The sequence below is a fragment of the Lipophrys pholis genome, assembly GCF_963383615.2.
Source record: "Lipophrys pholis genome assembly, chromosome: 23".
Classification (NCBI taxonomy): Eukaryota; Metazoa; Chordata; class Actinopteri; order Blenniiformes; family Blenniidae; genus Lipophrys; species Lipophrys pholis.
The window spans coordinates 4419540-4434317 of record NC_137645.1 but is presented as its reverse complement, the minus strand read 5'-3'; the positions used below and the strand labels follow the sequence as shown (position 1 = coordinate 4434317).

Genomic DNA, 14778 nt, shown 5'->3' with positions numbered 1-14778 from the left:
CACGTAGCCGGCTTTTCATGCTGAACTCAGACCAGCCCACGGTATCATTTATGGAGAAGATGTGAAACCTGAGGACAGAGCACAGTGATTAACAATCGAAACAGGTTGTTGGAAAAGACGTGGGAAACCACCCACACAAATACAGACAGTGCTTACTGCCTACCGTCTTAATCAAACTCCTGCCTTTTTCCTACGTCATCAACTTTGTTGTTTTTTCACTTAAACTGTGCAGGTGAAATTGGAAAAAGGATTCACACGTGTTCACTCATTCAACAATGTCAACCGAGCTCTGCAGATCTTGCAGAAGAACAATGTGAGTACACACACACACACACACACACACACACACACACACACACACACACTACTATATGCCTAACCTAGAGTTTTGGACAGGAGTAATTTGATTACTTTAATTTGACTTGTGAAAATCTTTTTGGACTTGGAGTAAAGCACTGCCTTGTGTCGAGACGTGACCTGAACCATTTGACATGAAATAAAAGTGTTATTAATAGTATTGTTATTGTTGTTGTTGTCGATGTTGTCGTTGTTATTGTTGTCGATGTTGTTGTTGTTGTGGTTGTAATTGGACAATTACGAGTATCATTGAACGCACCATCTCACAGCCTGCAATCACAGGCCAGGTGTGGACTACACAGAACAACCTGACTTCATGAAGCGCAAGTAGTCTGAGCTGTGCAGTAACAAAAGTTAAAATACTTTGTGATTACAAAGATTGTGATGTGGCAGAGAAAACATGTTAAACATGTGGGGAATGTATAACTGATGCAACAACTTCAAACTCCTTCAAACAGAATGGTAAGTAGAAGCCAGCAGTTTCTTTTGGATGATGTTAGCTTTACAGGTTGTCCTGGATGTGGATGTAATGATTGGAAACATGGCGTGCTTATCATTAAAAAAAAAGTGTGTATCATCTCTTTAAGTACTGAGAAGCCTATTTCACATCTTCTCTGCTAGTTTGCTAACACACAATATATGAAGTGATGCCACAACGTCATTATTGCATTGGCCGCCATATTGGATGAGGACTTGGAGCTCCTTCAGTGCGTTCACGTCTATTGAAGAAAGTATTCACGCAGTTAAGATATTATTAATTTGATATACCAAATTTGTGTGATCACATTTGTGTGAATTGTATTGTTTCCGAACCAAATCAGTTTCAAAGAATATCAGTCAAGTATTTTCCATGGAGTCATCTGTATGCAGTAGCTCTCTGGAGACAGCAGGTGGCAGTATGAAGCTGAGAACAGGCCTGTCTTCCGGCCAGAAACGGAAGTTAGAGTGACGACACAATGCAATATGGCAGCGCCAAAACGTAAATACTGTTAAATCAAATTGAACATTATTATCTTTGTAAAAGCAGAATTCAGGGAGAAGTTGAAGAAGCAAATTACATTATATTGTGCTACTGTACATGTACAGTCATACTTATTTTAACAGAACTGATTTCAGAAATTCGTGTAATTAAGCTCTCAAGCTTCATGTCAATCTGTCACATTGAAATTGCATTAATATTTCATTATATAACTTGTTTACGACTTGTACTTGACTCAGGACTTGGATGTAAAGACTAGATGTAAACCTGAAACTTATTGAGGTAGTCTTTTCTGTTTGATATGAATTTTATTTTGATCCACGTGAAAGATGAACCATGCTGTAAATCATTGGGTTACAAAATGTGGTCTGGGAGTCAACAGCCGGCTCTGAGATTGTCTAAGTAACATTTCCACATGTTGAAGAAAAGCTGTCACTGATAATCTGGAGCTGGTCTTGGTTTTTTCCTCATATTTACATTGACTGTAAACACATTAAAGACTCACCCACTCTGTTTACTGGATCTTGTAGTGATTGTACATGTATAAATGGATTGCGGTCCCTCATTATAGATGAAATAAATATGTGGTGAGACTCAAACAGCAGAGTGGAATAATATGAATCTCCCTTCTCACTTTCTCTCCTTTACAATACATTTGTTTCCTTACCAACAAAGATATGCACTTCTCCTTTTCATCTTTAATATATGGTTTGCTATTATACACAAATGTAGCCTCCCTGCAGTTCCACATCTCCACTGCCTGGTCTGGCTTTTCTTATCTTAATGGAGGTTTTCTCTTGTTATTGAAAGAGATTAAGTCTAGATTTTTTTTTTAGAAAAGGACGTTATGCTTCACAGAAACATTCACAATATCAACAGAAAAGTTCTACTGTTGGAGTCCCACTCATGACACAAGGCTATCCACACGCACACACAGGAGATTATTGTTTCCATCAAATCTAAAGTACTTTAGGTCATGAGATCTTGTCTTCCCTCCAGGTTGAGTTGGTGAATATCGGAGCGGCGGACATCGTTGATGGGAATCACAAACTGATTCTCGGGCTCATCTGGAGCATCATTCTCCACTGGCAGGTCTGTGTGAACACTTACGATGGACTGAGTCCGTTTAAAAGACAAAATAAAGCCATTTTCCTGAACTCTTTAATTGGATGTATATACATTCAACTGTGTAATCACACAGTATTAAATGCAGCGTGTGGAGAAAGCCGAACTGGATTGTACAGTCGATATAAACAAGATCCAGTGAGTAAAATAACTGCACTTGAGAAAGAGCCATTTCCTCTCGCAGCACAAACAGAATCATCTCACATGCTTTGGTCTCTAATGCCTTTGTTTCACAGCACAAAAAGAAAAGCTGCACTTTGTGCCTCTCCGTCCGGCTCCGTGTCTTTGCTCGTGATGTTTGATTGCATCTGTTAAGGTGGAGTCACATGTCAGGCAGCTCAAGGCACCACACACACACACACACACACACACACACACACACACACACACACACACACACACACACACACACACACACACACACACACACACACACACACACACACACACACACACACACACACACACACACAAAGGCAGTCATTTTCTTTGTGAAGCCTCAAGGTTATAAACTTTAGCTTTCACAACGCAATGTTCCTATTTTACCATTCCGTTATGATCACACATCCTCATATTTTCTGTTAGTATGCAAGACAGTATCCTCAGGATCAGGAAGGACTTGCACCACGCTGCGTATGAGCACATCATCAAGACATTTACTCTTGTCCTCAAATGGATTTTCAAAGACAACGTCCCTGTTTACATTTTAATGCACATGGACTGGTTTCAATTAGAAATACAACATTACTACGACATTTTCCCCTACAAATAACCTTAAGGGTTAGATGTTAAAAAGCAATTTGTGCCATTGACATGCACATTTAGAAAGCATTTGCTTCTTTGTACAGTGATTTATAAGTAAGGAATTAAGGAAACATGAGTCCTCAATATTTAAATAAAAAAATTGCCGTTGTCCTTAAATGGAGCATTGGCAAACACCACAAAAGTGTGGGTGGGTGTGTGTGTGTGTGGGGGCGGGGGGGGGGGGGGGGTGATCTTTGTACTCCTAAACTATCAGTTATAATAGTGTTTATATTCAAAGTTAACTTCTGTCATTGAAATCATTAACATACACAGTCTTTGGTATCTTTATTCACTAATTAGAAATGAAAATTAAGAAAATAAAAGTTGTCATTGAAAACAGTAGTCCTTGATATTAATCAAAAACTAGGCGTTTTTAAGTAGAGCCTTGAGGAACCCCATTAACACCGCTGCTTTCTGCTGGAAATATAGTTTTATTATGTCGTGTAAGCAAGACTGAGAGACACATCTATATAACATTTGTCATAAAATATTGCAGTGTTAGGATTAGGTTGGGAAGTAGTGAATTAAGTTTAGCTCAAATATCTCCTTGAGCTGAATTTTGAAGTGGTTCAAATTGTTTAGTCCTAAATTGTATTATAAATCTATTTGTTTTTGTGCTTTGTTTTTTTCAAAGCTTCTTGTTTGTTCCAAACCAGAAAGCGTTAGCTTGCACCGGCTCTGTATCTGCTGGCCACATTACAGACGCAGTACCGCGGGCTCCAAAGTCTCCTTTAATGTTTGCTTTTTCCTTTCATCTCGCTGCAGTTCTCAGAACCAGACCGAACCTCCACCATCAGGCACTGGCTTTTCCCCTTTTAGCTGTATTTAAGGTTCCAAATGTGTTTTATGATGGACTGAGTGATTAAAAGCAGCTTCATGTAGGGTCTCTATTTTTAATAGACTACATCACAATGCATTTTAATTGTGTTTCATTCCTCATTAAGTTGAATGGAAGCTAATGTCTCAATCGAGCTGGTTTTAGCATAGGCTTAATGGTGCGATTAATAGCAAAACACAACTGTATAATGAGGTGTGTGTAAATGTGTGTGTGTAGCATGATGTGTGTGTGTGTGAGAAGCTGCTGCACCCAGGAGGTTATGGTTTGCTCATGTGTGGGCACGTTTGCCAGTCTAGGAGCTCTGCTCCGCGCCCGCGTACGTGTGTGTGTGTGGGTCTATATATGTCTGTGTGTCTGTGTGCATTTGTCAAAGCATCCCTCCAATTAAAGTGGAAATGCATGCAGTGACCTACTCCCAAATGAGTCCCTTTTTTACCCAGCAGGCCACATTTTAAATCACTAACAAACCTGTGTGTGTGTGTGTGTGTGTGTGTGTGTGTGTGTGTGTGTGTGTGTGTGTGTGTGTGTGTGTGTGTGTGGGTGTGGGTGTGGGTGTGGGTGTGGGTGTGGGTGTGGGTGTGGGTGTGGGTGGGTGGGTGATGATAGTCTGGGATTTTACTGCCCCACCAAGTTTCGCCGCGCTCTATTAATAGGGTTTGAGTGTGTCTGCCTGAAGCTCCGCCCCCCTCGCTCACACACCTCCTTCCTGCATGAGCTGTGCGAGATATCGACCGCGATCAATGACGGTTTTTGTTTGTGCAAAGTATGAAAAATGTCACTCTGCAGCATGACTTACCATGTAGACACTCAGCGATTTCCCTTAAAATAAATCCTAACGTAATTAAAGGTACAGGTATGTGTTTTGTGGCCGAAGGATTGAAAAGTAGCCCGTGGAGCAGCATCTATATGCATAAATCTACAAATGTGCCCATTTAAAATGTTATTAATTCATATAGATGCGGTTTTGTCCATCTTGGACAGGAGAAGCTTTGAGTTTTCTCTACAATTTTCCATCTGATACTGTGATTATGACAGAAATGTTTTCACCCAACTGTACACGGGTGTGTGTCAGCGGTAGAGTAGTCGAGTACAGTCTGAAAAAAGGGGTAAAGTGGAAGCAGCAACCTTTTCCTCTGTGTGTGTTTGTGCACATGTTGAAGAAAGAAAGGCGAGGGTAAGATATGCAGAAGTGAAGCACAAGCGGGCAGTGAAAAGTGGAACATCTCTCTCCTCCAGAACGAGTGCTCCAAAACTGTCACTCACACCTGCCAAAAGCCCCGTGAGGGGGCAAACCGCATGCACACAAAGCGCCCTTTGACTGTGCACACTTTCACTGGTGCAGGCATGTCAATATGCAAAGGAAACTGCCTGAAAGGTTTTCTGGAAAGCAGCAGTCATTTTTTAAATGTCTCTTTATGCTAATGCTACATCGACTGGCATCAGATTAGCATGGATTTCAATATTTCTTCTCAATGGGTGTGTGTGGGGGGGGGGGGGGGGCAGCTGACTATGGGTTACCTCGATGGAAATATTACAGCAGACACTTTTAGGCTATTTTGCAAGCTGATTAAATAATTTGAGTTTGAGTTTACGGAGTTAAAAATGCTCAGTTACAAACAAACAAAGCTGGATTTACCCCAACGGAGTGGAAAATTGTGAAGCATACTAATAAATAAATAAATTTAAAAAAACGACGATTTGTGCATCTGTGTGTGCAGGTAAAGGATGTGATGAAGGATGTGATGGCGGGCCTACAGCAGACCAACAGTGAGAAGATTCTGCTGAGTTGGGTTCGTCAGAACACACGGCAGTACCCCGAGGTGAGTTCAACACAGGAAATAAAGTAGCTGACATGCCCTAAAACAGGTTATAAAAAGACACTCATCTCGGTAAAACGGGTTTAAAAATCTGAAGCAGGTGAAAGTTCCCAAACCTCTCTAATAATGACTAAGAGATATGTACCTGTTAGAACTGGCTAAAACCGGCCACATGCAAACAGAAGTCATTAAAAGCTAAAAATAAGAAAAAAGCCTTTAAAATATGTGTGATGTGTGTTTTCAGGTGAATGTTGTGAACTTCTCCAGCAGCTGGAACGATGGTCTGGCCTTCAACGCCCTCATCCACAGCCACAGGTGCTCAGCAGACACAGTTCTCATGCATGTTTGGTCTAATTTATACTTTAATCTTCACTGCTTCAGTCATTCAGCTTTTTTAATAATCCTGCAGCACAGCACTGATGTTTGATAATCCAACATCTAGTTCAGTTGTGTCCAAACGTGTAATCCCTTAGTAAATCGCTTTATGCAAATACACAAATAAAAGGTTGTCTTTTAGTACGATCCCACTAAGTGACGTTGGTGTAGCTTCACTTTTTTGGTTTGCTTGTTGGATTGATGATGAGTTTTTTCTCATGGTTTTTCTTCATCCTATAATCCGAGAAGCACGCTCAGCGTTTCTTAGTCAAACAATGTTGTAGATGGCGGTGATCGGTAAGTAGATAATGAGAGGACAGATAACGGACTGGAGTGGTGATACATCCCCGGGACAGTTTGAGTCTCCGGCCTGAACTCGTGTAATTACGAGTTAAATCGAGGTTAGCTCGCGGGAACAGATGTCGACAGTCTCCTTGCAGGCATACAGATTTGTTCGATCACACGCGAAAACATGGAAGCCACGGGGCTCCGCGCCAACATTTCGCTGTTGAACAGTAGACGAGCAGCTGGTTTTCAAGTCCCAAAATAAACCTGGATGCATCAGCTGAAGTGAGTTAATTACGCACTATTTTACAGAATTTCATCTTTCGCTTATGTCATTAGAAAACAAATACTTTGTTATTGCTCAGCTTTTTGGAGAATTATTGAGGAGATTCAATGAAGCGCCGCAGGAAATTACCAACTGGGGACATGATGGAGCAAACACTGTTCAGTATTTCCAGCTGACTCCAGTTCCCTCTCTCCAGGCCCGAGCTGTTCGACTGGAGCTCGGTGGGAAGGAAGACGTCGGCCATCGACAGACTGGAACACGCCTTTAACACGGCGGAACAACACCTGGGCATCGAGAGGCTGCTGGATCCTGAAGGTGGCTGACCACAGCACGCACACGGATAATTCTTCCCATTCCTCATTTGTTTACGTGTTTTAAATGGTCCGATTGAACACGGTGGGCTCCGCCCTCAACAGGTCACCTTGTTGGAAGGACTCGATTCGTCATGTGCAAACTGAAGGAAAAGCTGGGCAGGGTACTAAAAGAACAGTCCTCAAATACATTTGCTTGAAAAAGGTTGAAGGGAACTTTTCTGTATTTTCTGGACTGGAGGTTTATTTATCAGCGTCGGATCAGTTTTGTGTGTATTGATGGACTGTTTGGAGATAACGGCCTTGTGATTGCATTTGAGATCAGAAATGAATCTGTATCCCCCCCTTACCCCACGCTGCCTTCAGGCTCCGAGCCAGCCTGATGGGGGGGGGGGGCGCTGTAATCCCTCGCCGCTCGCTTAATTCTTGAAACGACACATCACGCTAGATGAATTTCCATTGATCTTCCAGTAAACAATCAGCAGTTGGAAGCAAGCGAGGTGAACTTCTCTCATTATTATTCCACGTGTCGAGTCTTGAATTGCAACTAACATCCCACCTGGGCTTTGATTCTACACTTGTCTTACACCGTAAGGGCAGACGGTGTTAGAATATGTCTTTTTCAGGGTTGTTGTGGCTCATAGCTCAGCTGTGTTAACTTGGGAAGTTGGCCGTTTTTGCGTCGATGGATCCTTCGGAAAAACACCAACCTCGTTCGGTTCCATTGCTTGTTGGCATGAATATTCAGAGGGGGGATTATCAGTAAAGCTGTAAACAAATTGGCTTTGTCAATTGTTCAAACCACATTTAGCTTTTTTCTTCCTGCCGACAAAAGCGACTGCTGAATGTGTAATGAAAGTCAGTGTTTAGCCTTCGGCAGTGTGCAGGCTAAGATATTTAACCGTCATGTAATTCCATCACATTCATTCAGCGACACAGCAGCGAGCCGAAATGTCCAGTCAGAGACGTGAAAACCTCTTTTCCGCCTCAAAGGGGAGGAATCCTGCCGCAGACGGACCGACTCCCACAGCGTCTGCTATCAGTGTCTGATCCCACAGAAGAGCTTTTATGGCTCAGGTTTCAGAAAGCCTTGAGTGTATCTCCGCCCAATGCTTTTGGACTTTATAGCTGTAGATCGACCAGATTTCCCATAATGACCTTGTCCGCATGGTGACTCATGATTTCTTTTACATGATGTGCACAGTTGTCATATTCCTGGTTTGTCAACCAAGAGTGTGATTGAGGATGTCACTGTGACACTGAGTTTGAACCTCAGCATGACGTGTCCGTTACGCTGGAGTTTTTGTTCAACAGATCCAGTCGAGGGTGGTGCACGTTGTTGAAAAAGTGAAGACATTTGCAAACTGTTCACACAATTTACCTGAAGCTACTTTGTCCAGAGGAAGTCATGTTGTAGATGTTTGTATCTACTAGAGGTGTGCGATATATAGCGTCTGCTGTATTATTGTAAATGTTGTTTTGACAATGTCTAAATTGACATTCTCAGGTATTTACACTGTCTCGAAAAGAAAAACCAAAGGCACACAGACGGTAATGGAGAGGTGCATGAGGTGCCTCAGAAGCCCGGCTCCGTCTGCATATTTAGCATCGATCATATTGGTCCCTGTAGTCTTCAGTCTTCTGACTTGACATAAGACGTGGATACGACATGTTTCACTCCACCAACATTTTAAAGTTGTGTTCATGGTGAAAGCAGGAAACCTCGTCCTCAATGCAGATTATTTCATGAGAACCGTTTCATAGTTTGAATTTTCCAGATCTGGAGCCAGTTTAGCATTTATGAGAAGCACTGGATAAATAATACATGGAGGTCAAAATATGTACCTTCTGGATTTGCTGCTAACATGGTGGTCTTGTACTTGTGGAGTTCATGCATCACTGCGTCGGAGCTGCGTATGGAAATACAATCTTAATAAGGACAAAGCGGGTAATAGATCTTTGAGAAATCTCAACTTGAGCTTGGAAATGAGTTGAGAATCTGTAAAGGTAGAGTGATGATATGTGATGGGAGCTAATAAGACTTTGTAAAAGCTGCAGGGGTACACAGCGGATCGTCTTTGTCCTGCCAAAGCAGATGAAGCCATTCTTCTATCTGCTCATGAATAACTGGAGGCTCGTGTTTCCTCCACTTTTTATTTCCCACAGCATCGCGACGTGTCAGTCAGCCTGTCTGCAGCTAAATTAAGTCTGTGAAACAGGTGGAGAGCGGAATAAAAGAGCAGTGATTTCAGGAAGGGTGGCCGTGGAGCCCCGGCCCGTCCGGTCAGCCCGGGGCAAAACTAATAGAGACGGATCACCAAGGGGCCGCGGATAAATGAACGTTCTGAGAGGCTGAGGCGCCGGGAGGAAGGCGATCCGGAGAAAGGGCGGAGCTGGAGAGCAAGAGGAGGAGAAAAAGGATGGAGACGGCGTGCTAATGAAGTGATGGTCGTGTGTTCATTAGTGCAGTGGTGTGTGGAGCGACAGGAGGAATATAGAACAGAGAGGAAGTGAAACAATAAGACAGAGTGTGTGAGCAGATTGTCAGGAATGATGTGTGTTAGCAGGCCCGTGTGTGAGAGATGGATAAAGCTTCAGCGCCAGTCATACATCGGGCTGGCTGATTTATCGCCGGGTAATCTGAGGGGGTTATTGTTTGTCTGCGGAAAGCAAACAACACCATAAATAACGCAGAGAAACGCGAGTGCTGCAAACGTCACTGCTCCAAATGTGTTGGAATGAGCAGTTTGCATTCAGTCCGCCAGAGGGCGCCGCTTGAAAACCACATATTAGCCAAATGTGAAGACCTGTCCACTCCTGCTGAATGTAGAACAGTTTGATATTGAGCTAAAAAGCGAAACGGCTTAAAATCAAAATAGATAGAAATGTATACCGTTCTGTTTTGAAATATTGTAAGTGCCACCTTAAATACAGTTTTTGTATTGATGGCAAATCTATGAGCCGTGTTATCTTCATTTTAAAGTTTAAACATGTTTTGCGGCTCATGATTGATTTTCTTTGGTGGAAACTGGGCAAAAACGTCTGTTTTGGTCATAAAGGTTGGTAGAGCGGAAGATGATCTCTCCCCTAAATGGGTCAGCTTTATCAGGAGTGTGACAAGGACATGATTGCAGTTCTGTAGGAGCTTTTATTTGTCCACAATTTTATTTATTAAACCTGCAGCCACATTGAGATTGTCATCTTCTGAACACCCTTTACCCCTCTCAAAGTGAAAACAAAGCACTTGTTTCTTGACTTGTTGCCATGTGCCGTGTATTAGTCAGTAACTACACCAGAAACTTTACATTTACACTTCAGATCTCTTGCAGAAGCCTTCAGTTGGTGTGTATATCATGTTTTTGTTGTTTAAGTTTGTTAAAACAGGTTCCACAAGTCTCTATAAGCAAGATTCCTTTCAAGACTTGGATAACAAATCCTTTGCCAAACAAACTATATTATTCCATTCATGATTCCATGGTGCTTTGACCCGTGTCTGGTCAGATGAAACTCCAGAAACAGCAGTTGAAGCACGTCGAAGCAATACTCCACCTGCTGATGTGCTTCTGGGCTCCGCGAAAAATGTGGTTTGAGATCCGGATCGCAACACGTCGGTTTCGATTCCCGGCTGAAGGAGTGGACAAAGGCTGGAGAGCACAGAGAAGCAAAGAAACATTGAAGAGAGACGAGCAAAAAAGGAGAATACTAACCTTCCACGAAGGCCAATGGGCCCCTCTTCGACAAGTTACAAATCTACAACCATCGTAAATCTCCTAAAACTCCCAGAATGAATTAAAGTGTCCACCAATGTGCCCGTATTTCTAAAGTCGCCAGCTTTGTCACAGCCAAGGTGTACGACCGAACACTAAATTTTAAGATGCACAGTGTTCGGCCGACCTCGCAATGTTAATGAGGATTGTTAATAATTTGTGGATTTGTCTCGTGAGTGGGAGCCAGTCCAAGGTTTAATGGATTCCTCTAGGGCTCCTTTAACCTCAAAGTGTGCCTTTGTGGGAGAAACAGATGAAGCAAACCAAGTGTAGTCATTCTTCTACCATTTATGGACATCAAGCAGTGAATGGGTTCTACTATTTTACCTTAAAACATGTGGCCTTAAAACATTATTTGCTCAGGCTTTCTCCTACGCAATAAATTTTACTTATTTAATTACCCTTATTTTATTAAAGCTTTGACTTTATTTATTCTGCTTTTTTTAAGCATTTCTTATTTGCACTGTTCTGCTCCTTCCTCGTGAAGCACTGTGAATTGCATTTGTCTGAATGGTGCTGTTTAAATAAGCTGGCCTTGCTGTGTGGCATCGTTAAAGTACCAATTCAAGTGTGAGTCCAAGTGAAAGTTGTCGCAGAAAATTGTGAAATATTTTTTGTCTGCTACCAATCCCAATTTGTCAAAATGGTCTTTGAATATAGAAAAAGTAACATTTTCTTATCTTTTATCCTGGATGGTCTGAAATCGCACAGTGTGTACCCTCTTTTAGACATTTAATAGTGTTGAATAATAGCCACAAATTGCAACCATCTTTGCTGAACAGTTGAAAATGACAGCTTTTAAAACAGCTTCTCTCCATCTCAGGAATATATTTTTTCAGTGACCCAATATGACCACCGAACGTAAAAAAAATGTGTTTCTTTGTGTTTGTTTTTTTTTCCAGTTTTCTGTTGAAGGAATTTACAGCAGATGTCGTTCAGAAAATGGCAATGATTCCTCATAACGTCAACTTCTGGAATGTGCTTTGGAGACTGTCTGACTAAAAAGCAAAATAAGTGTATTTTATGTGTTTCTACATTTCAGAAAACTGAGATGTGAGCCTGAGAACACAAGGGGGGGTGTCCTACTCCAGATGTTCAGTGTTTGCTAGTCACAGAAGTGCTGTTTGTTGTCAGAAGGGGGCAAAATGAAAGCCCCACTGAACCATAAACAGATGTTTTGCCTCACATCTACCTGATGTTCGATTAGCATATTTCCCATCATAAGAATTGAGTTTTATTATTTTTCTATTCTCTCTCTGCTCCTCAGATGTGGCCGTGCCCCACCCGGACAAGAAGAGCATCATCATGTACGTGACGTCCCTCTTCCAGGTGCTTCCGCAGAGCGTTTCCATGGAGGCCATCCAGGAGGTGGAGACACTGCCGCGGGCCACGGCGTCCAACATCGGCCGGGTGACGACGGAGGAGCACTACCAGATCCAGACCCAGCAGCGCTTCTCCCAGCAGGTTGGACACACTCACACACAAAAGGAATCGAGAATTCAATGAGTTCTGGTTGTTTTATAATAAACTTCATAGAATTGAATCAAAGAAGAAACAAAAGCAGGTTCTCATCCAAGATGGCGGCCACGCTGACACATCAGCTCCTGTCAGTGAAGAGCCTACTTCTATAGGCTGTCTGAGGAAAGTCACATTTGGGCAAAAACTAATTTGATCAATAGCAATGAAAAAAAGCTGTGCAACACAAAAGTCAGTGCCACGCTGCCACTAACAATGACATCAGAGTGGAGTCAGCATCCTGAAAAGGTCGTTACCGTCAGGGAGGACACGAAAACAAAGAAAGAGACGTGAAAATTTTTTTTTTTGAAATCAGGGAGGTGTAAAGACGATGAGGTGGGAGATGAGGAACAAGTGCAAGGACAATAAAACCTGAGACGGCTCGAGTGGAGAAAAAAGTTAGTGACAGCGGTTATTATCCGCCGCCTCCCTCATCTGTCATCATCAAAGCGGCGCTGTCATCGCCTCCGTCCATCAACGCCGTCCTGTCGCCACCTGGACTCAGCGAGAAGGAGACGCTCCAGCTTTTCAGGGAAACAACAAGCAGCTCCAAAGCCTGAGGCAGAACCAGCTTCTCTGTGAGCGATTCTGATGATCCACAAGCAATGTCAACAATATGCACATCGAAGTGAGAAAACGAGCGCAAAATTAACAAGACATCAGCAAACTTCTGACGCTAGCGGTGGCAACTGCAGACGCAAAAAGTAAGGAAAGCATTGGCTGGTCACAGCTGGTGTTAAGTAGTAGAAGAACAAACATTGATTTAGAATAAAAACCTAACGGTAGCTAAAAGTGAAAAATATAAAGCGGTAAAACTAAAGTTCCGTCGCAGGTTTAAAATTTTCATCACAAACTGACATCAGAAACCTCGAGGCTGCAACAAAACCTCGTTACTGCAGATTGAACTTCAAATATTTGGAGGAAAATCAGAGCTACGCAGTTAAAATCTCACTTGTTGTCGGTGAGTCATCCGCTCACTAATGAAGTATTCATGTAATTGCCTCTGTCTTTGATGGTTATGTGTTAGCTCACATTGAGAGGCAGCGCTTGGAAGCACAAATACACGCCAGAAAGACTGAGACTCGTTAGCACACAGATTTTAATCAGGAGCTTCATCATTGTGTGTGTAGGTGTGCAGCTTATTGCTCGGATATAAATACTTCATTACAAACGTGTGTGTGTGCGTGTGTGTGTGTTCTTCAGTGTGCCGGATGTGCTCTGTCCAAATAAATGTCGCCTGTAAGCTAACAACCCAGCCACAGCAACACTTCTTAGGGTACTAACCTAAAGTTTTCCAAAACAAAGCGCTCATTTAGATTCTATGATGGTTTTGTCTGACGTGTGCGAATTTGATTTTCACCTTTTAAAGTGAGGAAGGCCTCGGACCCCCTTTCTGACCTTTACATTCCCATGATTGTGAAAACAATCCCATTTCCAAAACGGTTGGGACACAAAATGTAAATAAAAGAAGAAGCAATCACCACAAAGGGATTTCTGCCATTAAATACTAACATATTTGAAAGTGAGTCCCAGCTGTTTCATTGACATTTTCCACAATGTTTTGAAGTTTCTCGAAGGAAGTTTGTGTTTAAAACTGAGAAAACCTGCTGATCCACTGTTTATCCTAATGAAGGAGTGCCGCAGGGTTTCGCTCCGGAGCCACTGAAGCTTTGGCGGCCTTCATTCTGTCCATCTTCTCTGCGCCTCTTTGTCCGTCTCTGTCTCGTGTTTGCATGTGATGCTGCGTTTCCATCCAATTGTACCTTGTGAACTCGAATGCCTCACTTTACGAAACGGTAGTCACCAAAACAAATTCCCCTCCCAACCCTTGTTTTTAGTTATTTTAGCCATTTTAGTCGATTTAGCTTTTTTCTTTTGACTCTTGTTTTTTTTAAGCATTTCTGGCAACCTTTGTTTTTGAAGCTATTTTAGCCACTTGTTTCAGTCCTTTTCAGCCAGGAGATCAGAATCCTTGTAAAAAAAAATAAAAAAATACCCCTGTGTTCAAATACAAAAAAAAATATAAAATTGTTCATTTTGGAAAACTCCATTTATAACCTTTCATCAATATCGCAAGAAACATGGGAAATACCTGAATGTGTTCACAAAGTATATAAACTCTTCTACTTTCAGAACCATCCGAATGAGTTAAAAAAAAAAAAAAGCTCGTATTTTGTCATGTACCTATATGTAACATGACAAAAAGTATGTCAAATATACATTTTGGCTCCAGTTTCAGCCATCAGCTTTTATGTACTTTAAGAGCATTTTATGCGAGAGCTTTTATTAAAAAATCTTTTTAGCAAAACTAGCATTGAA

The 14778-nt window shown here is 42.0% G+C and overlaps 1 protein-coding gene across 1 annotated transcript in view; it reads left to right on the top strand.

Annotated features, from left to right (window-relative positions):
* The window catches only part of LOC308127802 (dystrophin-like), a gene marked incomplete at its 3' end in the record, with an annotated part of 105190 nt that overhangs the window by 13093 nt on the left and 77319 nt on the right, over positions 1 to 14778 (top strand). The window contains exons 3-8 of the mRNA XM_080493131.1: positions 233 to 313; positions 2336 to 2428; positions 5822 to 5923; positions 6165 to 6235; positions 7063 to 7181; positions 12212 to 12408. Of these exons, the coding sequence (XP_080349257.1) occupies positions 5834 to 5923; positions 6165 to 6235; positions 7063 to 7181; positions 12212 to 12408 (477 nt within the window). The 5' untranslated portion in view covers positions 233 to 313; positions 2336 to 2428; positions 5822 to 5833. The remainder of the gene's footprint in view (positions 1 to 232; positions 314 to 2335; positions 2429 to 5821; positions 5924 to 6164; positions 6236 to 7062; positions 7182 to 12211; positions 12409 to 14778) is intronic.